Source organism: Capra hircus, chromosome 17 (assembly GCF_001704415.2).
Source record: "Capra hircus breed San Clemente chromosome 17, ASM170441v1, whole genome shotgun sequence".
NCBI lineage: Eukaryota > Metazoa > Chordata > Mammalia > Artiodactyla > Bovidae > Capra > Capra hircus.
Genome location: NC_030824.1, coordinates 64750461 through 64772163, shown reverse-complemented (window position 1 = coordinate 64772163; position 21703 = coordinate 64750461). Strand labels below are relative to the sequence as shown.

Here is a 21703-nt window from a genome sequence, read left to right as displayed (position 1 = left end):
AGACTCATGTCCATCGAGTCCGTGATGCCATCCAGCCATCTCATCCTCTGTCGTCCCCTTCTCCTGCCCCCAATCCCTCCCAGCATCAGAGTCTTTTCCAGTGAGTCAACTCTTTGCATGAGGTGGCCAAAGTACTGGAGCTTCAGCTTTAGCATCATTCCTCCAAAGACCACCCAGGACTGATCTCCTTTAGAATGGACTGGTTGGATCTCCTTGCAGTCCAAAGGACTCTCAGGAGTCTTCTCCAACACCACAGTTCAAAAGCATCAATTCTTTGGTGCTCAGCGTTCTTCACAGTCCAACTCTCACATCCATACATGACTACTGGAGAAACCATAGCCTTGACTAGATGGACCTTAGTCGGCAAAGTAATGTCTCTGCTTTTGAATATGCTATCTAGGTTGGTGATAACTTTCCTTCCAAGGAGTAAGCATCTTTTCATTTCATGGCTGCAATCACCATCTGCAGTGATTTTGGAGCCCCCAAAAATAAAGTCTGACACTGTTTCCATTGTTTCCCCATCTATTTCCCATGAAGTGATGGGACCAGGTGCCATGATCTTCGTTTTCTGAATGTTGAGCTTTAAGCCAACTTTTTCATTCTCCTTTTTCACTTTCATCAAGAGGCTTTTTAGTTCCTACCGCACAATTGCACTCATCTCACAAGCTAGTAAAGTAATGCTCAAAATTCTCCAAGCCAGGCTTCCACAATACATGAACTGTGAAATTCCAGATGTTCAAGCTGGTTTCAGAAAAGTCAGAGGAACTCGAGGTCAGATTGCCATCATCCGCTGGATCATCAAAAAAACAAGAGAGTTCCAGAAAAACATCTATTTCTGCTTTATTGACTATGCCAAAGCCTTTGACTGTGTGGATCACAATAAACTGTGGAAAATTCTGAAAGAGATGGGACTACCAGACCACCTGACCTGCCTCTTGAGAAATCTGTATGCAAGTCAGGAAGCAACAGTTAGAACTGGATATGGAACAACAGACTGGTTCCAAATAGGAAAAGGAGGACATCAAGGGTGTATATTGTCACCCTGCTTATTTAACTTCTATGCAGAGTACATCATGAGAAACACTGGGCTGGAAGAAGCACAAACTGGAATCAAGATTGCCGGGAGAAATCTCAATAACCTCAGATGACACCACCTTTATGGCAGGAAGTGAAGAAGGACTAAACAGCCTCTTGATGAAGGTGAAAGAGGAGAGTGGAAAAAGTTGGCTTAAAGCTCAACATTCAGAAAACAAAGATTCTGGCATCCAGTCCCATCACTTCATGGGAAATAGATGGGGAAACAGTAGAAACAGTGGCTGACTTTATTTTTTGGGGCCCCAAATCACTGCAGATGGTGACTGCAGCCATGAAATTAAAAGACGCTTACTCCTTGGAAGCAAAGTTATGACCAACCTAGACAGCATATTCAAAAGCAGAGACATTACTTCTCCAACAAAGGTCCATCTAGTCAAGGCTATGGTTTTTCCAGTGGTCATGTATGGATGTGAGAGTTGGACTGTGAAGAAAGCCGAGCACCAAAGAATTGATGCTTTTGAACTGTGGTGTTGGAGAGGACTCCTGAGAGTCCCTTGGACTGCAAGGAGATCCAACCAGTCCAGCCTAAAGGAGTCCATTGGAAGGACTGATGCTGAAGCTGAAACTCCAGTACTTTGGCCACCTGATGCGAAGAACTGACTCATTAGAAAAGACCCTGATGCTGGGAAAGATTGAGGGCAGGAGGAGAAGGGGACCACAGATGATGAGATGCTTGGATTGCTCACCATCTCAATGGACATGAGTTTGGGTAAACTCCGGGAGTTGGTGATGGACAGGGAGGCCTGGCGTGCTGCAGTTCATTGGGTTGCAAATAGTCGGACGCAACTGGGCGACTGAACTGACCTGAACTGATACTAGTAGTGGGATTGCTGGGTCATATGGTAGTTTGCTTCCCAATTTTTGAAGGATTCTCCATACTGTTCTCCATAGTGACTGTATCGGTTTACATTCCTACCAACAGTTGGCAAGAGGGTTCCCTTTTCTCCACACCCTCTCCAGCACTTACTGTCTGTAGATTTTTTGATGGTGGCCATGCTCACTGGTGTGAGGTGATACCTCATTTTAGTTTTGATTTACATTCTCTAGTAATAAATGATGTTGAGCATTTTTTCATGTGTTTATTAGCCACCTGTATGTCTTCTTTGGAGAAATGTCTGTTTAGGTCTTCTTCCCATTTTTGGATTGGGTTGTTTGTTTTCTGATATTGAGCTACGTGAGCTGCGTTATATTTTGGAGATTAATCTTTTGTCCATTGCTTCATTTGCAGTTATTTTCTCCCATTCTGAAGGCTGTCTTTTCATGTTGTTTATGGATTTCTTTGGGCAGGAGGACTTTTAACCGCTGGACCACCAGGGAAGTGTCTAAGTGCTATTTTTAGAGAAGTTGCTAAGTGCTGTTTTTATACTGAGAGGTAGAAACATTTTATGTAGCAAATGAAATAAAGCCTATTCCATGTACGACACAGGTAACTTGCTTCTCATCTTTGTTAACCAGAGAGAGTAGTTGTTTGGCTTTGCCTGGAATGTTTCCCAAACATGTGTTCATATGAGAGGTGGGGCCTTGCAGCTCCTGGGGGCTTGGATGGTGCGTGTCCCCTGTGCCCGTGGTGGCCAGCACCGTTCCCCGGCCCTCGTCCCCCCTCTCCCATCCTCCACAGCCTCCCACCCAGGACCAGGGCTCACATGGTTACCCCTGAAAGTCAGTCTTCCTGCAAGAAGGGTGAGGTCAGACAGACCACTTCCCACTACATAGATCAAAGTTTATATGCATGCCTAATGTGTGAAGACCCAGAAAAAAGTAGCCTCACTGTCAGAGGAGGCCTTCTGCCTCATCTCCACACCCGCCGCACAGTCTCAGGTAGGCCCAGCGTTCCTGGAACTCTTACAGATAAGCACCCAGAAGGATAAGGCACCAAGGTGGCTGCCTGATCTCAACTTCAGATCTCACAGCTGTCAAGCGTTTCAACCAGAAACTTAGTGTTATTTTAATGGTACCTTTTGCATCTAATATTTATACACGTCCTCAGTAGTGGCAGGTTACAAAGTGAGGCTTTGGAAAAGCTGCTGCTTTGGGCTAATTACAAGGCACCAGGGAGCATACACCCCGCTCTGTACTGTGAAACCAGGGACAGGAACTAATAAAGACTCTGTTTACCCACCACCAAGAGAGGCTGTCAAGTACAGGAACCGCGACACATTTAGGGCAGGCTTTTGGTTGCCTGGATGTCAGAGGAATACAAGTGTTTATGACAGTGCTCGGCAGTAGCAGAAAGAGCAGATGGCCTGAGGGCAGAAAGAAACTATATATACATGTAAGAGCAGATGAATTGTAGCGTTTGAAACCGAAGAGAGAAAGACCTGCCCCTTCCCACTCCGCCTGCGCCAGTGAGGAAGGCCGGGTGCTGTGACTGTGAGTTTCCGAGGACAGAGCTGGGGACTGCAGGGGGTGCTGACAGCTGGGGTCAGATACAGATAGAGACATTTTTGGATTCTGTTGGCTTCTGGTGTGTTTAAAGAAGGTAGAGGTGGATCCTGGCTTCTCTGAGGCAACCACAGAATCAAAATAAAAGTCTGATTGGCAAGGCAGTCAGTGTGTGTCGCGTGAGGGGCTCTCCCTTACGCACTTGCCTTGGGGGGTTTGCCTTTTCATTGCTGTACTTTACGGTTTTAAAAAAAATAACCAATTTTTCTGGTGGGAAAAATAGTGTTCTTTTTCATTATAAAGAACTTAAGTAATGCAGAAAAATATAAAGATTTTCCAATTCTACCACCTTAAATTAACTACCATTAGTATTGGGTGAATGTCGTCGTCCCAGGCAGATTTCCGTGCAGAGAGACCATTGGAAGGATGGATGATGGGATGTGCAGATGGTGGGTTAAAAAAAATCAGACTTTTGAAAAAGAGGTTTCGTGTACTGTTCCTCAGTCCTGTTTGTTAGTTCTTCGTTGTGTTGGGTCTCCTTGCTGCGCGTGGCTCTCTCTCGTTGCGGAGCACAGGGTCAGCTGCCCTGAGGCATGTGGGAGCTTCCCTTCCAGGGATGGAACCCACGGCCCCTGCGTCGGCAAGCAGATTCCCAACACTGGACCGCTAGGGAAGTCCAACTTTATTTTTGAAGAGGTGTGCAGTTCATTGGTTTTTAGTCTAGTCACAAGGATGGATAACCATCCCCACTGCCTAATTTCAGAAGATTTTCATCACCCCCAAAACAAACCCTGTGCCCAGTCTGCAGTCTCTCCCCATTAACCCCTCACTCTAGACAAGTACGGCTCTGCTCTCTGGATTTTCCTGTTCTGGACATGTAAGGAGAATGGACTCTTACAGTATACGTATGACCTCTGGTGTCTGGCTTTCACCCAGTATGATGTTTTCCAAACCATCTACGTCGCGTCTGTACTTCATGCCTTTCTTAGGTTTTTAACAAATGTTTACTTTTATTTACTATCTGGCTGAGCCAGGTCTTAGGGAAATTTAGTTGTGGCAGGAGGGATCGAATTCCCTGACCAGGGACCTTACCCAGGCCTCCTCCCTTGGGCGCACAGTCTTGGCCAGTGGGCCACCAGGAAGGTCGCTCCGTGCCTTTTTATGACTAAAGAGTATTCCATTGCGTGGACAAAACCACATTTGTCTGCCTCAGCTGGCAGACGCTTGTGTTGTTTCCCATTGGGGCTCTTTTGAATAATGCTGTGAACACGCGTGTACAGGATTTGATTGGTACATGTCTTCAAATTTCTTGGGGCTATACCTACAAGATTGGAATCTCTGGGTCACGTGGTAATTGTATGTTTAACACCTTGAGGACCTGCCAGACCGTTTTCCGACGGGCCGCCCCTTTTCACAGTCCGGTCAGCAGCGTGGGATGATTGCAGTCCCTCCACACCCCCAGCAGCAGTTGTAACTGTCCTCTGACTAGTTATCCTTCCCAGTAGGTGTAAAGCAGTAGCTCAGGGTGGGTTTGATTTGCATTTCCCTTTTGACTAATTACATCAAGCGTCTTTTTGTGTCTTATTTTTATAGAGTACTATAAAATGTGTTACATTTTACAGTGGAAAAATGTGTTACAATTAATTTTTACTGAATTTAACAGAGGAATCCAAGGAGGCCTTAGGTTTTAGAAAGCCTGTGAGGCAGAAAGACTCTGGTCCCATGGGTTATTGGATAACAGAGTTGGATTGGATAACTAGGAGACGGGGAAAAAAAGTTGACTTGGGATGACTCCTCAGAATGACAGAGAAGCCAAAGGAATCATCCTGCCTTGAAAATATTCTGAACTCCAAAGACTCCCACTTTATGTCGAATTTATTATTAATCCATCTTCCCACCTGGCTCTCCCTTCCATCATCACCCATTATTTTCGTCCCTGACACATCCTACTGCCCCTTCCTCCCAGGTGCCCCAACAGTGCTTCTGAGACTTAACAAACCTCATCTGCTTAGTTCCCTGGGCACAGAACAGTTAGGAGGGCAACAGAAACTCAAAGGTTATTTATCGCCCTGAGCAACTTCCTGGTAGCTGCAGACAAAAGCGCCCGGGCTCTTCTCTCACAGGATCCATTTCCGTCTACTGACGGAGCCCCTGTCTCCTCTCCCTGCCAAGGACAGGGCCCACCAAACCCCCACCTACAGAGCCACAAGCCTGCTGCGGCTTGGCAGACCAAGGTCCCGAGCCTCCGGGGACTCAGCGGCCCTCTGTGTCGTATAGGCTGCCGGCCAGCCAGGCCCCGAAAGCGAGCACCCCAGATGCCCGCTGTCTCCACCGTGCCAGCCGGAAGAAAGTGCATGTGGCCCGCTGTCCCCCAGCGATTGTCTCCTTAGCACGCCGTGTAAGCAGTTTCCACTTGTCTTCTCAGAGGTCTGCTTTTAAACAAATCACCAGAAACCTTTTAATGCAGAAAATGTTACGTCGTGCAGTAAAACTTTCAAAAAAAAGCTTTCTCCCTTTTTGGTGGGTCAGTTCTTTGGATGTTTTCATGGGCCTGTTTCTCTTAGAGGCCTGGATTGATGTCTGGAAGAAAGACCTTTGATGATGCTTACCTCTGCCTGGAGGGGCATTCTCTCTGTCTTGTCTGTCTCCGCGCCCTCCAGAACAGGTCTCCCCTCCGCCACCCCCACACTCTGACCCTGGAAGCCCCAAACAGGCGGGGCAGGCCAGGGGGCTGTGTGCTCTCCTGTCCTTCCCTGCAGATCCTTTAAAACTAAAGATACAGTCGGGTGGTAGTTACAAGGCTGTGTGCTTGACCCACAGGAACTGAAGGCTGAGTTTGTGCCCCATGTGTCAGAGCCAGCTCTGGTGGGCAGGGTGTGCTCAGGGTCCCCAGCTTGCATTCCCCACTCTGCTGGTAGGAACCCCTCGTGACACGGGTTTGTCTTGGGCGGGCAGCAGCAGGCCTGGGAGCTGCACACCGGGCCAGAAACAATTGCGCTTCCATAGTGCTTCCCAGGGTGAAGATCAGACAGGGACAAAAGCTGAGGATTTATGCCGCAGCACGAGGCTGGCAACCCCAGAGCCAGGATGACTGCAGCAAGGGGGCCAGGGGGCCCACGGAGTCCGGCCTGGGCCGCCTTCAGAGGCTCCCTCCCTGCTGACTCCAGCCAGGAGGGCAGTCTGTGTCTTAAACAGGAAGGAGCAGAGGACTGGATTCTGGAACCCACTGTGTCAGCCCAGGGGGCTGGGGCTGGGCTGCGTTTGACTGATTTGGAAAGCTAATAATCTGATACATTCTTAACTCTGGAGTGGAGAACACTGCGGCCCCCCGGCATTTGCTCCTGGAGGCCTGCGAGGGGTGCGCTTCCCTGGGTCACTTGGTCCTCACCCCACCTCCAGCCCACCACACACGCTCAGGGAGCAGCCAGCCTCTCTGCATTTAAAAGCATCGCCCCAGCCTTGTCCTGCGTTTCTTTCTGAATTCTGTATTTTGGCTGTGATCCCTGAACTGCCTCTATCCTGGTTATTTTGGCCCAGGCAGATCCAGCCAGTGTTGGGGCCTGTTGGGTCCCTGCTGTATTGGGTGCCAGGCAGAGGCTGAGTCTGGGCGGTCAACTCAGGCCGGCTCTGCACTTTGAGCCACAGTGGCTGCAGCGGTCCGCGACCGCCAGGCATTCAGCTTCAGGCCCTGGCTGCAGGCAGTCTCCATGCCTGCTTCCCGGGAAAGGGTTGCTGCAGAGATGCTTAAAAGAAGGCCTTGCAGGTGATTTCTGTTATGAGCCAACACGTCACCTCAGCTCATTCATCCAGTGGAACTCGCGTCAGTGGGGACCTGTGAGGAATCACCTCCCCGCCCTCCCTATTGTGCCCTTGGAGTCCACCAGCGCAGATAACCCATCTCCATTTCCACCAGCATGGTCTCGGGCTCAGTGTGGGGAGGTCCCAGTGTGTCTGCTCCTGGCTGGAACTCACTGACCCCTCCTCTCTCCACCCTCCTTCCCCCAACAGGTGTTTGAGGAACTGTGGAGGAATGAAGGCAAGACCCCAGCACAGATCGTTGCAGAAAAGAAGCTTGAACTGCTACAGGACCCGGAGGCCCTGGAGCAGCTCTGCCGCTCCACGCTGGAGGCGCATCCCCACGTGGTACGCGGCCCCGCGGGCAGGGGTCATCACGCAGGCGCAGTGGCTTCGGGCAGAGGGGCGCCTCTCCTGCTCACCCCCAACAGTCCAGAGGAGCTTCCTAACAATGGTTGGCCCAGTTTCATCCGTAATCCCCAATTAATTTTGTCAGTTTTCAGCTAAAGTCAAGAGATGCAATTAGGTGAACACTGGAAAAATACAGCTCTTCCTAGGAGGGAGATCCACCCCTGCAGTTGAGTCTCATGGCATCCCGGTGGAAGGGGGAATCAGCCGCTGCTGACCTCCTGAGATGGGGGGCGCTTTCACAGGGTCCCCGAGCTCTGCTCTGTAAGAAGACCTCTGTATCAGAAAGCAGCAGGTGGGACTGCCTGCACAGGGTCAGACACTTCAGTTCTCTGCCTTGGAGAGGTGGGAGGAAAGACAGAAGGTTTGAAAATCATTTGTAAATTATGGAGAAAGTCCTTCCCGGGAACAGAGCTGGAAATCAAGTCATTTTGTGTTGAGAGCAGAGAACAAAATAGAAAAAAACTAAAATGAGGCGCACCCCCCCACACACGATCTAATCATTGTGCAGAGATTCTTTTCAGTGGGGGAAAAACTGCTACCATCCCTTTCAGAATGATGCCACCCGCTCATCAGCTTGCAGGGACACCAACAGCTCTGTGAAGAGCTCTCGATAAGGAAAATGAGCTTGCACGGGGTCTCGGCAGTCTCCATCTCCCGGCCTCATCTGGAGTGGCTGATAAAGACACTTCTCGTTTGGTCTGCGGCACTGTGCGCAGCTCCGCGCAGGCGCCGGTGCTGATCCGAGGCACGAGGTTGGGTGGGAGACCCTGACGCGGTGGCTGTTTTGACAGGCACTCAGCGCCCCTGCCTGCCCGCCCGGCACCCCCCACCCGGATGCTTGGGGAGCGTTGCCATCTCCTGGATTTGCCTTCTAGCAAACAAGCTTCTTGGCAGGAAGCTGGGGGAGGAGGGCCCACTGAACCTGAAGGGTTTGGGGAGAGGGGCAGTCACATCCAGCACTGGGTGCGAGCGCCGAGGCTCAGCTGTGCCGCGCCGCAGCCCTCCTCGGTGCCTTTTAATCAGGAGGCTGGGGAGCAGGTACCTCCTCTGCCAGGAGCCCAGAAGCCTCCTCCAAAGGTCACCCTCTCCCCTTTGTCCTCTTCTCATTTTATATCTAATACAGAAAAAAGCTAAATTTGTTTCAGTAAGCCCAAACTTGGTTTAAGATTTTTTTTAGGCAAGAGTTTCTGTTTTGCCCTCTAAAATAATTTCTGTTTTTAAAGGTAATGGATCTAAAGAGGGGAAACCCCAGAGCTATAAACAAACTCATCGGGTTGGTCCGAAAAGCGACTCTGGGCCGAGCAGATCCGACAGCGATCAAGGAGGTGCTGGAGAGGCAGCTGTCGTCCTGACAGGTTCGCGTCCCCCTGCAGAGGCCCGGCCGGAGCCTGTGCAAGCTGATGTCCGGGGCCCTGCCCACCTGCGCCTGGAGATGCCGCCTCCACAGAAGGCTTCATGGACATCCCAGGGTTCCAGGAGAGGTGCGGCGACGGTGAGGAACGCAGTGATGCTGAGCGCGCACACTCTCAGATGCTGTACATCCTGGGAGGACATCTCACTCTGCAGGGCCCTCATCCATTTGTAGGCACGTCCTCTGGGCCCAGCATCGTTCTGGGTGCTAGGGATGGGCAGTGATGGAGACAGACGGTGATCTGGGCGCAGTGTCCTGTTTGGGGAGCTCTCGTGGTGGGGGAGGAGGCTACGAGCCTTAGTTAAAACCATGAAGTAGGGGTATTCTCCCATCCATCCACTGAGTAAGACTGCTGTCGCTCACTCAGGGCTCTGGCATCCCAGAAAGCAGAGATCTGAGCTTAAGGGATTTTTTTTTCCTCCATAAAAAATACAACATCAGTTTTCAAGTAGATTTAATGAATAAAATATACTGAAATATCACATAAAAAATTAACTTATTTGTCAAAGATTGTGCAGTTGATTGATAACTCCCCTTCCCCACCCTCAGGCCAGAAAGTTTGATAAGGAGATAAAAAAGCTGTAACATTAAACTGCTTTGTTTTGCCTGGGAAGAATGAGGACAAACTAGTAAACGGAAATCACGACCTTTAGCGGTCTCTGTGGTCCAGTTAGGAGCACCTCCCTGCAGGCAGGGTTGCCCCCCCCACCCAATTCCTGGGACAGTAATAGTGTTTCTCTGCTGCCGGGGTGGCGGGGGGTGGGGGGGGGGCCTGTGTTACCTGCGTGCCTTTGTTACCTCTGACTCAGCACGAAAGACCATGTTTACAAGTGATGATTTTTAAAAGCACATGTCAAATAAGCTGACATAAGAGGAAAAAATCTTTGGCAGCCCCGACTTTACCCTGAGTTCTGTCTGTGCTGAGAAGAGGACAAATGTCTCCATCATGAATGGTGCTCCGGAGGCAGCGGGGACCCGGAGAAGAGCGGATTGTCCCCCACCAGCACCTCAGCTGTTCATGGTTCTGGTTGTGGATGCTGGCTCAGGACTTCCCTAACTGGGAGTAATGGGAGGACTGTCCTTCCCAGCCAGAAGAGCAGGGACAGGAAGGAAACCAGCCATCTGGTTTATTTCAGACAGGCATGAAGAGGTAAGGTTTTACTTTGTAAAAAATGAGTGACGCAGAAGTGTTGAGAATATGTGATATCACCTGGGAAGCCGTGTGCCCTGTGCACGTCCTGTTAACGGTGCTGAAAACCACTGGGCCTGACAGTAAACTGTGTTCCTCAAACCGCTTTTCGAGGCAGAAAGCAAGAGCCAGGCCCCGACCCCTGACCCCCACCCCTTTGCTCCTGGGACTGGAATCTGGCAGCAGCATGGTTTTGTAAGAAATGGTAAGAGTTCAGTTTTGTTTTCCAAACTCCATTTTCACCAAAGACCTGACTTCTTGGTCATCAGACTTTACAGACAGCACTAGCCAACCTTTGCAGACCATTTTAAATCAAGGGCTGACTTGAATGGGACTGGGGAGGGGCGGGGACCGTTGAGTGAAGACCATTTACCAATAATAACGTGTCATATGTAAACTGTATTACGGACTGATCATTTTGGAGAAAAATGCCATTGCTGGGGTGAGGGTGGGGGGCAGAGAGAGAAGGAAATGGGTAAAAGGGGGTCAGCTGCATGGTGGCAGGCAGAAATAGCCCTTGGTTGTGAACACACTGTAATGTATAGTGAAGCAGAAATATGTTATCCACATGAAACATACAGTGTTATAAACCAGTTACCTCAGTTTAACACAGAGCACTGAATCTCTACAATGCTGATTATCGTCCAGCTCTGACAACTGCCCGTTATCTTGAATGCCCACTTTCAAAATCCAAAAAATCAGATTATGTTGTTATAACTGCTAATAAGAAAAAAAACAGCACAGCTGATATCTTACTTGGAACCTGACTAGAGATTTGAAATACATGTTTATGTAACACCTTAAGAAATTCACAACGTATGGCTCTACTTGTAAAAAGGGCTTCAGTGAAATACAGTTTTAAATGCATTTTCGCATGAGTGTGAATTTAGTCTGGTGGTCCGCTTTTCGGTGGGAAATCTCATTAAAATGGATGAGTTGGCGCCACAGGTGACGCAATTGCCATCTGTCACTGGAGTGCACACACCTGTAGGCTGGGAGAGGGGCGTGCTGGGAGACTGGCTTCCCGGCGGACCTGCTCAGGTACCAGGTGTGTGCTCTGGCTGAGGAGCAGGTTGGCTGGCTGGTTCAGGCGGGAGGGGAGGACTGGCAGCCTCGGGGCTTAGCATGCTACCAGGCACAGAGTCCGTTTTCAGTAAAAGTTCACTAGATTTATAAAACTAAATTAATGGACAGGGACTTCCCTGGCAGTCCAGGGGTTAAGACTCCGTGCTTTCACTGCAGGGGGTGTGGGTTTGATCCCTGGTCAGGGAACTGAGATTCCTCAAGTCTCACAGCCAGAAAAAAGGAAAAAGATTGCTTTTGTGGGGGCCCTTTCGTATGAGAGGTGGGTGCCTCCAACCTCTGGGCTTTTAAATTCTAGGACGAGGAAGGAGCGTCTTAACTCTGTCCAGGGTTCTGCATCCAGGTAAACTTCTGTTCCCATCTTTTAAGATGTAGGCAATGCTGGGGCGGCGGGGGGCGGGGCGGGGGGGTTGTTATTATTTACACCAAGGTAAGGATGTTTTAGCTGAGCTCCCACCTCCTTTTTTATAATTAGTGAGAACCTGGAAGAAGACTATGAATCTTTTTCAGGGAAACACCCTCCTAAAGCTTTCAGTTGGCTCATTCAGTACATAGCATATGATCAGGACCTACAACCTATATTGTATTTTTCACGTCTGTTGAGTTCAGCAGCATCATTTCACGGATCCTACATGGTGGCTCTTTGGGGAAAAAAGAACACTAAATCTGACGGAAAGGCCATCATTTTCCATTCCCAAAAGTAGCACGTAGATCGCAGCCATGTCTCTTCAGCAGATTTTAGACAAATGCTCCACAGACTGTGAGCAGAGCTGATCCCTGGTGGTCAGATGGAAAGCATCTGATTGACATCTTCTCTCTGCCTCCCTTAGTCAAGCGTCTTAGCCAAGATCATTTAAATATCATCAACCCCAAATTCCCTCTTTTAAAATGTGTGCAGGGCAGAATGGGGCCTTGTTACAGGTGGGCCTTTTCTAGACGTGTCCCAGTAAAAGTCAGCTGCCATCGCCCTCGTCAGGTTGTGAAAGGACACGATAAACCTCAGGTCCCGTACAGATGCCTGAGGTGTTCGAGGGACGCTGCTGGCAGCCTTATTCCTTGTGTGGGAGACAGTAGGGGAGAAAATACACAGTCATGGGGGCAGGGAGGGGCAGTCTCAGCTAAAATCAGTCCCCATCTCAGGACTGCAAGCACAAAAGCCAAAGAACTTTGTCCTCGCAAAGCCTAAAGGAAAACTTTTTACCCAAGCCCTGTTTATCCTGTTAATGAGCTGCCAGGATGATCTGTTCTCCAGAACAAGGAATGGCCTAATAAAAGCCTGAATATAGAGAGGATTTACTGAGGCAAATTTATCTTGAAACAATTCTTAGTCTTTTGAGAGCTCTTTCTAAAGCATTTAGGTTTATGATGGTCATTCAAAAGGGGGGGGTGGGGAGCTCCATTTTCTTAAAATGTTTCCTCCGTGATGTGATTTAAGAGTAGAGTGTAAACTTGTTTGACAGTGCTCTATCTTAGGCTGTTATTAGACGGAGAATTAGGGTTCTGTGATTTACAGACTGATGGCTGAAGCAAGAAGGGGTTGAGAATATCTTCAACGACCGGAAGCCTGGGCTACAGAGGCCTGCTATTCAAGAAGAGCTGATACCACTAAGCTGGCTGGGGTGCAGGGCGAGCCACAAATTACACCCAGCTGGCCAGTGACTTCCCGCAGCACGCGCAGTAGTGTTGTTTTGTTTGGTCGCTGAGTCAGGTCTCTTTGCGACCCCATGGACTGCAGCACACCAGGCTTCCCTGTCCATCACCAGCTCCCAGAGTTTGGTGTCCACTGAACTCAAGTTCACGTCCATTGAGTCGGTGATGCTAGCTAATCGTCTCATCCTCTGCCGCCCCCTTCACCGGCCATCAGTCTTTGCAGCATCAGAGTCTTTTCCAACGAGTGGGCTCTTCGCTTCAGGCACAGTAATAGCTGACCTGCAATAATGTCCTTCATTTAAATGGCTGCGTGTGCCGGCCATTCAGTAAACACATGGCTGATGATTAGTGACCACACTGACCCGCCTGCCCCCACGTGAAGTTGGGAGTGCACTGCAGACGCTCACCCTTCTGCCTGTGGCACGTCGCACCCCTGCCCCAGCCGCACTTCCTGTAGGAGAGCAGCCGAGACACACTGGCCCACGTTCGGATCAGGCAGCCCACCTGCAGTCCCAAACCTCTGAACCCAGCTGGAAGCCCAGCCACGTGGACCACGAGACTGGGCTGAGCCAGAGACATCAAAGACAACTCTCAGCCCCGAGTACCCTGTGTCCTGTTTCTAGATTCTGTACCTAGGACGCGCTCCCCACATTACCCTGGGCCCAGGATGTCTTAATGGCTTGAAATCAACCACTGTAGCAGACCGAAATAAAAGCCACTTGCTGAGGAAAAGGTGCCCCTGAGGACCCACGGGGGAATAAACAGCCCCTTCCTACATGCTACGGAGACACTGATTCCAATCCTAGCACCTCAAAGTATTTTACTCAGTAAAATGGGGACCATTTCCTCTAAATATCAGGAAAAGGAAGTACCTACTAAAAAAAACACATCTCTGATTGGTTACTCCAGCATTGCCACTTCATGTCTGGGACTCTATACTTTATAGTCTGTAAAATTGTATTTTAGGCTAAACTCAACCTGGAATTGCTTTAAAATTTTAAAAACATTTACTTGGCTATTTCCAAAAATCAATTTTAAATATCCCAGTGTTCTCATATACTTTGAACCACAAAACCCAATTCATCTAGAACTTCAGATCAGACTCTGAATTATGAATCTCAGTGAAGGACGTGCTATGTTAGGAACTTCTGACCCACCTCCGCGGCCCAGGACCACCATGCCTGACACAGCGACCTCAACCCGGGCAGCACCGAAGCCCGTGCCCACTGAGCCTTCCAGCCCTCAGCACAGCAGCTGACGTGGGGACCCACCCCGTGGTAAAGCGTCCACCCGGCGGAACATTTTAAAGCATGCCAAGTATCATTCAAAATTCTTCCCCAATCTCATTGCAAAGGAGATTTCTAAGCATCCCACCTGCTACTTTATGCCTAGAATATTCTACTTCGTGTGTGTGATCGGTCGCTCAGTCATGTCTGACTCTTTGCAACCCCTTGGACTGTGTAGCCCACCAGGCTCCTCTGTCCATGGGATTCTCCAGGCAAGAGTACTTCAGTGGGTTGCCATGCCCTCCTCCAGGGGATCTTCCTGACTCAGGGATCAAGCCCGCATCTCTTAACATCTCCTGCACTGACAGGCAGGTTCTTTACCACTAACGCCACCCCGGGAGGTCCATCTACTTCAGTACCAAGATTTTCCAGCAAGGATTCCCACCGCCACCCGGCTGCCATTCAGTATCGCCGTCTGCCTGGATACCATGTCTCCAGACTCCTCAGGGCTGCTATTCTGTTTCAGCTTCCGGCCTCTGTCGTGCGCCCTCACGCACGGCCACCCCACCTCCAAACATCCTTGCCAGCCCACCTGGCTGTTCCCCCTCGACTGCACAGGTTCACCTGTTCCCACAAATGTATTTCCCGGTTCCTTTTCTGACTTCGTTTTGAGAAATCCTGGACATAACACTCCGGCTGGAGGGCTGCAGTGGATCCAGAAACCCGAACCGGTGCCTGCCTCCAGACAGACAGGGCTTCCTGCGGGCTCGCTACCAGCACCCACCATGGGAGTTAATCCTCCTGCCTCTCACTCAGACTCGGGTCACCTCCGTCCTCCTCGAAGTCTACTTCAGTACCTATTTGAAGAACACACTCTTCCCCAGGGGGCGCCTTCCACATAGGCGACTGTAGTTTTCTGTAATAAAGCAAGAAAAAGACTCCACACCATCACCAGATGATGAAGAGAAGTGTAAATCACACCAGAAAGCTAAAGGATATGGCTTCCGGAGGCAACTTGAGCATCTTATATACCCAGTGAGTCCAAACTGGAAGATAAATAACTTATGCAAAGCAAAGCTGGAAGGTAATAAATTACAGCCGAAACTCCATCTTTCCGCTCCTCTCTCTCTGCCTCCGAGACACTTTCTTTTCCAGTGGAAACTTGTGCAAATACGAGTGGGCGCTGGGAAGCCAAGGGCAGGCCAGTGTGCCCCTCAGCCGGGCCAGCCATCTTTCTAGACAGGCAAACCGGAAGCCAGAATGCACAGCGAATGGGTATCCGGTTCCTTGCCTGGACCCGGAAGCCTGTGAGGCTGGCTCTGAGGCGCCGCCTGGCCCCAGCCCGCGCTCCAGGGGCCTCATGCCGGGGGACTTGCCCGCTTTGGATACAGAGCTGCTTCAAGGTCCCCGAACACAGTGGCAGCCTCAGCTCCGCAGCATCTCGTGCGCTTTTCTCCTTCATGCCCCCGCTGTACTAGGGCCTGATTAAAACCACAACAGCGCTCCTGAGGCGCTGCCGCCAGGGTCTCAGCAAGACACCCACAAAGAGAGGAGAGAAACCCGGGGCTTCCAATTTCCTTCCAAACAGAGATCATCCTAGTTCCAACCTCCTCACCTGCACACACAACAGGGCAGTGGAACCTAATAATATCCATGAATATCGGTTGTTTATGGTCTTGTTTTTTTAGCCACAATTATTTTGTGTGCTTCTCCCTCTCCGTGGGAGTAGACCGAGGCTCTGAGTGTAATTACGCCTGGTGGAGCGGGCTGCGGAGCAGAGATGCGCTAATACATCACGATGGGGCCGTCTAATGAGCCCCATTACTCAGAAGGCAGCGTTTCTGTGCAGACCGAGGCCCCAGCAGGCACTTGGCTTGGCGGGGCTCCCTATGACCTGTTGGCCCTTACATCCCAGTTCCCAAAGAGGCTATACAGTTCCTGTTTCTCTACAAAGTGCAACACAGAAAAAGCAAACATTTTGAAATAATTACCAAGGTTTGTACAGATTGTATTTAATTTACCTTTATCCTTTCCCCCACTCCATACTCCCCAAAAATACCCACCATGAGATAGTTTCACAAATGAATCAGATTTTCATAAAACACTTAAAAAAATAACAATGCTTGTCTTCTTACAGAAGCATCAGATACCATGCTTTGTTCATTGGGTTGATCAGAGTCCTAAAAACCAAAGTAACAGTTTGCATAGGCAGAGTTCATTGTGTGCAAATCTTACTAAAGTAAGGCTATTTTCAGTGTTTAGGTGGCGATACAATGAGTTAAGAAAGCTCTCAAGCAACAAGACATTTCCCTGCATTCCACATTCTCTCCAGCTATACCTGACTTCCTGGGCAGAAAGCTGAGACCAGTGGATTTGCCTGCACCATAAGGCAACGTGTGTTGGATGGAATACAAGTGTTGGAAGCAAAACGCAAAAGGACGGATGATCCGGGCTTGTGTTGGAGGCAAGAGGGGCTCCATCTTTCCTCCTCCCTTTGTAAGAGGGGGCCACGATGCGGAAGGCCGCAGGGGCAGGTATGTGTTCGTGTGCCGCTGGAGGGTCAGCCCTCTGGCACGGGCACCTCCAGAAGTCACTGACCCCTGGTGCTCGCTGGGTGTGACCTATTGCTGCAAGGTGGGACCTTGGCTCCCACTCAAAGGAATGGGAGGATAAGGACCAAGACCTCCTGAGGAGGAAAAAAACAGAGCCCAGAAAGCCTGCCAAAGGAGCAACCACGGTAGTGGGGAGACAAGGTGGGGAAGCCTGGCTGGAGAGAGAGGAGGTGCACAGAAGACCCTGCTCCCCCAAAATCAAGTATTGTCAGGAAGTCTCCAAGTGGAGATGTCTATAAGCAGCTTTGCATTCAACATCCAGTCAAGACACCAACACCGCAGAAAACCAGAAGCAGACTTCCAGACTACCAGCAGGCGTCGTCCGGGTCGCCCAGCATCCTGCAGCAGAGGATGGAGTGTTCCTGGGCCAGGGCAGCCAGCTCCTTCAGGAACTCGGGGAAGAGGGCGGCTGCCAACATGGTGTCCCGCACCGGTGGGGGCAGGCTGGGGGGCGCCCCCACCGCCTTGGCTCTGTTTGTCAGGAAGGGCTGAAGCACTCTTGGGGGGCCATCCAAGAAGTTCTTGCCGCTTCCTGTCCTGGAGGCATCCTGAACGGGATCTGAAACCAGAAGGCAGGCAGCTGTGGTGAGGAGCCTCCAGGAGCCCTTCTGTCCACCCTTAAGTGCTGGGTGGGGTGGGGAGGGGGCGGTGCGCAGCGTGCACGTTCAGTTCCCACTCTGACTGCAGTCTGAAGACACCCCAGCCCCCCTCTACTTCCCTCTGAGACACTCAGATCCACCCAGCAGATCACCTCCAGCATCAGGCATGTAATGAGAGTTTTATCCCAATTCCCACATGAGGCTCTACAAGCAGAAATTGTGGCAAGAATATAGGTTTATCAGGAGCCCTCTGCGCCCGGGGTGAGACGAAGGGAAAAGAGGGAAAAGGCATCTCCTCCCGTTGAGTCAGCCAAGTGAAGACGCAGGTGAGCATGATGGTTGTCTAGGACAACAGGGACACCTACCCTCCATGCCTCCCGGGGTCGGGGTGACCACCCTCCCTTTGCCAGCTGAGCCCTGACCACCTCGCAGGGCTGTGCAAGGCAGCCTGAGTCACACACCACGCTGCCCACGGCCTGGGCACAGGGCTCCGGTCTCCAGGGCTTCCTGCCCCGATCCCAGCCCCTTCTGGGTGGGATCTCCAGCCTTTGGGAGGAATAGAATGGATGAAGCCTTTTCAAGGCTGGAACGATGCAGAGGAAGCTGAATGCTCATAAGACCAGACCAGGAACTCTCCACCACTATGGGCATCTCGCAGTAGCAGGTGGCTTGGACCTTCCATTCAAGCAAGGTTTCCAGGAGTTTCAATCTCAGTTTCAATAATGTTCATCTAAGATGATATGAACCAAATTTTGTATATCCAAGTGATCTGCATTTTCATATTGCATCAGTTTACCAATTAAAATGGTTCGACTTACCTAACTATTTAATTCCTGAAGATCTCCAGCCTTCCTATCGATAGGAATTATTTATGTCTTCCTCTGCCCCCCTCTCCAACAGACTCATTACTCCTTATAAATCATTATATTCAAGCTCTTCATTATTTTGGCTGCTTGTTAGAATTCAGTCCCATTTCTCAACATTCTTCTCAGTGTTGCTTAACTATGGTACTAAAAATTCTTGACATTTATAGTACTTTCCACATCTCACTACTATCGTCTTTAGTGTTAAAAAAAAAAAAATCCTCCACTCTACTGCTTTAAATATCCTTTTAGATTAAAGCTTATCACAGCTCATGCCATAAAGAACTGGGGAGGCTGTTGAGAATCTGCTGCTGCCTTTCAGCAGAAACTCACACTGTGCCTTGACGAGAGTGAGGACAGAGCGCTGATGTCCCTGGGGACACAGCCAGCCCACAGCCCTGGGGGACCACGCCAGAGCGACACCCGCCCCCAAACCCCAGTGCCCAGCACCCAGCTCTCAGGGACACGGCGGGGCCCACCCAGGAGACCAGCCGGGGTTCCCAGGCAGCAGACCGAGGCCCACACTGAGCGTGCTGGCCCCCACCTGGCACTCCCTCCCCTGTCTGCACACCTAAGCCTCGCCAGGTTTACTGGCCTCCTTTCTCACAAACTCACAGAAAGATGGAGTCAATGGGCATAGCGTGCACAAGGAGCTATTGGTAAGTGTAGGCCATCACACTGCCATCAGTTCAGTAGCCCTGACTCTACACCACTTCCACTTCCTGCCCTTGGAAGTGACCCCGTTGGAGCCTCCCACTCATTTTATTTACCAGTTGGGGTCTGCAGGGCCCTTCAGCCTGGCGGTGCTGTTTCTGTTTTCTCCTCTGTTAAGACTTTGAGGTTCCTAAGAGCTGAGCCCCTGAACAGTGTGTCCTTCGTGGCCCCCTACACACACGCTCATCCACAGAAGCAGCTAACAGACATTTGCTGAATGAATGATGGAAGGAACTCGCCATCATCAGCTGCTCCCTGCACCTCAGCTCCCTGGAGCTGGTTCACTCCCTCATCTCCATCTTTCTCTTTCATACTCTTTCCCCACAAAGGGCTTTTGTGGATCATTTATCTAGCTTGATCCATGAATTTTAAAAGTGTCATCGCTAAGCCTCATTTACCCAGCTTCAATCCAAGAATTAACACTGTCTTCCCCGATGAATACGGGGGCGTGCCCAGTGAGGGAGGCAGGAGCCCAGCAGATGTCCTGGCGGTGGCTCTGTCCCAGCAGCAGAGAGAACTCACTGTTCCTTCCTTGAGTCAAACTCAACTCAACAACAAGGAGACTTGAGTTATGGTCCCTACCTGGTAACCAGCTAGTCATGGAATAGCTCGGTTTCCTTTTCCATAAAATGGAAATAACGCCTACCTGACGCCTTCCAGAACTAGCAGTCAGTGCAAAGACTCTATATATAAATAACAGAAAATACCACCTTTGTGGTTTGGAATTTGTATTTGAGGGAAACATGAAATGCCTGGCAAGTGGCTGGGCCTCACAGACCAAGAGTCTCAAGAGTGACTGTTTCAGCAGAGAAGTCCACCCAGACTTCTGATCGAAGCGTTAGTGAGGAGGCTGGTTTCACCAGGGCCTGCGCGATGGGGCAGCTCAGGCTACGCGTCCATGAACCAGACACCCCTTGAAAAAGGGCCCAGTGTGCAGGCACAGCACCCAGAGGAGAAGTAGGAAGGAAAGGAAGTATAAATGCCAGAACCGGGAGTGGCTTCCTAAACTGTTGCCCTGGGTCTGAAAAGCTACTGCAAAGGGTTGTCAGGATACTGCTGGGAAGACTGGAGAAGTTAGAGAAGTGAGTTACCCTGCACCTCCGCAACGGCGTCAGACAAGGAGCACAGCCGCTAGACTCCCCAGTAAGCGCCTCTCACGGGATTCTGATCACTCGCTGTCCTGCGCCCCTGTGAGAAGCAAGCTCCCAGGCCCAGCTCATCTATAAGCAATCATATCACACACGAGTCAGGGTTGTGCAAGGGACAGAGACCTTGGTCATCCTGTGAGTTGAGAGATTTTTAAAGTTGAGGGGAGCTGTCACTTTGCTAACCTGAAAGAGGTTAATTAGGAGGTTAATCTGAAAAACTCCATCAAAGGGGAGTCTTCTATCCCAAGAGACGCTGCCTACAAGTCAACGTCCCCTGAGAGTCACAGGCCTTAGAAATCATCCGCCGCAGCTGCCTAACTGACCACCTTATGAGGCAGGAACAAGAGCCCCTGGGCACGTATCCAGCAGCCACCGCCGTCACACAGTCTGAAGCCAGGACAGAGCACAGGGTTTCAGGGACCCGTCCACCCCAACCCCACCACCATCACCAGGACTGTGGGTCCAGCCGGTCAGGGCATGAGCCCTCAGACTCTCTGAACCAGGCGCCTGGCCGACCTCTCTGGGCCAGTACCTTCAGCCTCCTTCTATGAACACCAGCTAACAGTACCCTGCGTGTCCACTGTGCACTGCTGTCTGCAAAGGGAAACTGTCTGTGAAGGCACCTTGCAAACTGCGAAATACAAACAAAAACCAAGCCCGGAGCGCAGCACAAGACTCAGTCGCCTTCTGTCTGGAGGCTGCACGTGGCCATGATCCCGCGTAGCTCTTCCCACCTGGGGGGTCGGGGGGTCTGCTCCACTCCCGCAGCTGGGCTGACCCAGGGGCTTGGCCGACAGAGTGCAGCAGAGTCAACCTGTCAGGTGGGGGGGTCCCCAGCTGGGGCCTCAAGAGACTGTGTCTTCTGCTCCCGCTACCCGACAGCCAAGAAGCTGCCAAGCAGACCACTGGATGATGAGTGACACGGCCCCTCATCCCCCCATCACCCCGGCCAGCAGCCACCGCTGTGAGCCAGGCCATCCCAGATGCCCAGCCATGCTGAGCAAGTGCTGCCAGCATCAGCTATGCCCACCCAGGGCAGCAGGTCAACCTGGCAACCACACAGACTCAAGAGCATGTGGGATCACTGTACTTGGAGTCTTTTGTGGTGGTTTATTATGCACAAAGCTAACTGGCACACCGCTCCCGCAGGGTGAGTCACGGCAGTGTGCCCCCTGCTCAGGAGGGACAAGCCAATAGGCTGACTGGCATGAGGCTAGCAGAGGCCACAGGGAACCTGCAGCCCACCTTCCCACAGACGGGGGCTCCCCTCCATCCAAGACTGGCCACCTGCTCTTCTCCACGGCCCGTGCTTGAAGCTTCCCCCTCAGTTCACCAGTGGCACAGGGCCCCCTTTCTTTCAGAGTCTGTCTTTCAGTGTTCTAATCACCTTTCACACCCTGAATTCTGCAGTCAGAAAGAACTCGAGAGACAGAAGACAAACCTTCACTTGAGAGTCGAGGCCTAAGTCCCGTGAAGCCAAGTAACCAAGAACAGACAGCTACCAGGTGGCCAGGGCACGCCGTCA

The 21703-nt window shown here is 50.9% G+C and overlaps 2 protein-coding genes across 4 annotated transcripts in view; one reads left to right on the top strand and one right to left on the bottom strand.

Annotated features, from left to right (window-relative positions):
* GATB (glutamyl-tRNA amidotransferase subunit B) overlaps positions 1-11168 on the top strand; it is a 97006-nt gene extending 85838 nt beyond the window's left edge. For both annotated transcript variants that reach the window (XM_013970498.2, XM_018061600.1), the window contains 2 exons: positions 7486-7620; positions 8907-11168. In XM_013970498.2, the coding sequence (XP_013825952.1) occupies positions 7486-7620; positions 8907-9035 (264 nt within the window). In that variant the 3' untranslated portion in view covers positions 9036-11168. The remainder of the gene's footprint in view (positions 1-7485; positions 7621-8906) is intronic.
* Positions 16205-21703, bottom strand: part of FAM160A1 (family with sequence similarity 160 member A1) — a 305023-nt gene continuing 299524 nt past the window's right edge. For both annotated transcript variants that reach the window (XM_018061598.1, XM_018061599.1), the window contains one exon: positions 16205-17413. In XM_018061598.1, the coding sequence (XP_017917087.1) occupies positions 17160-17413 (254 nt within the window). In that variant the 3' untranslated portion in view covers positions 16205-17159. The remainder of the gene's footprint in view (positions 17414-21703) is intronic.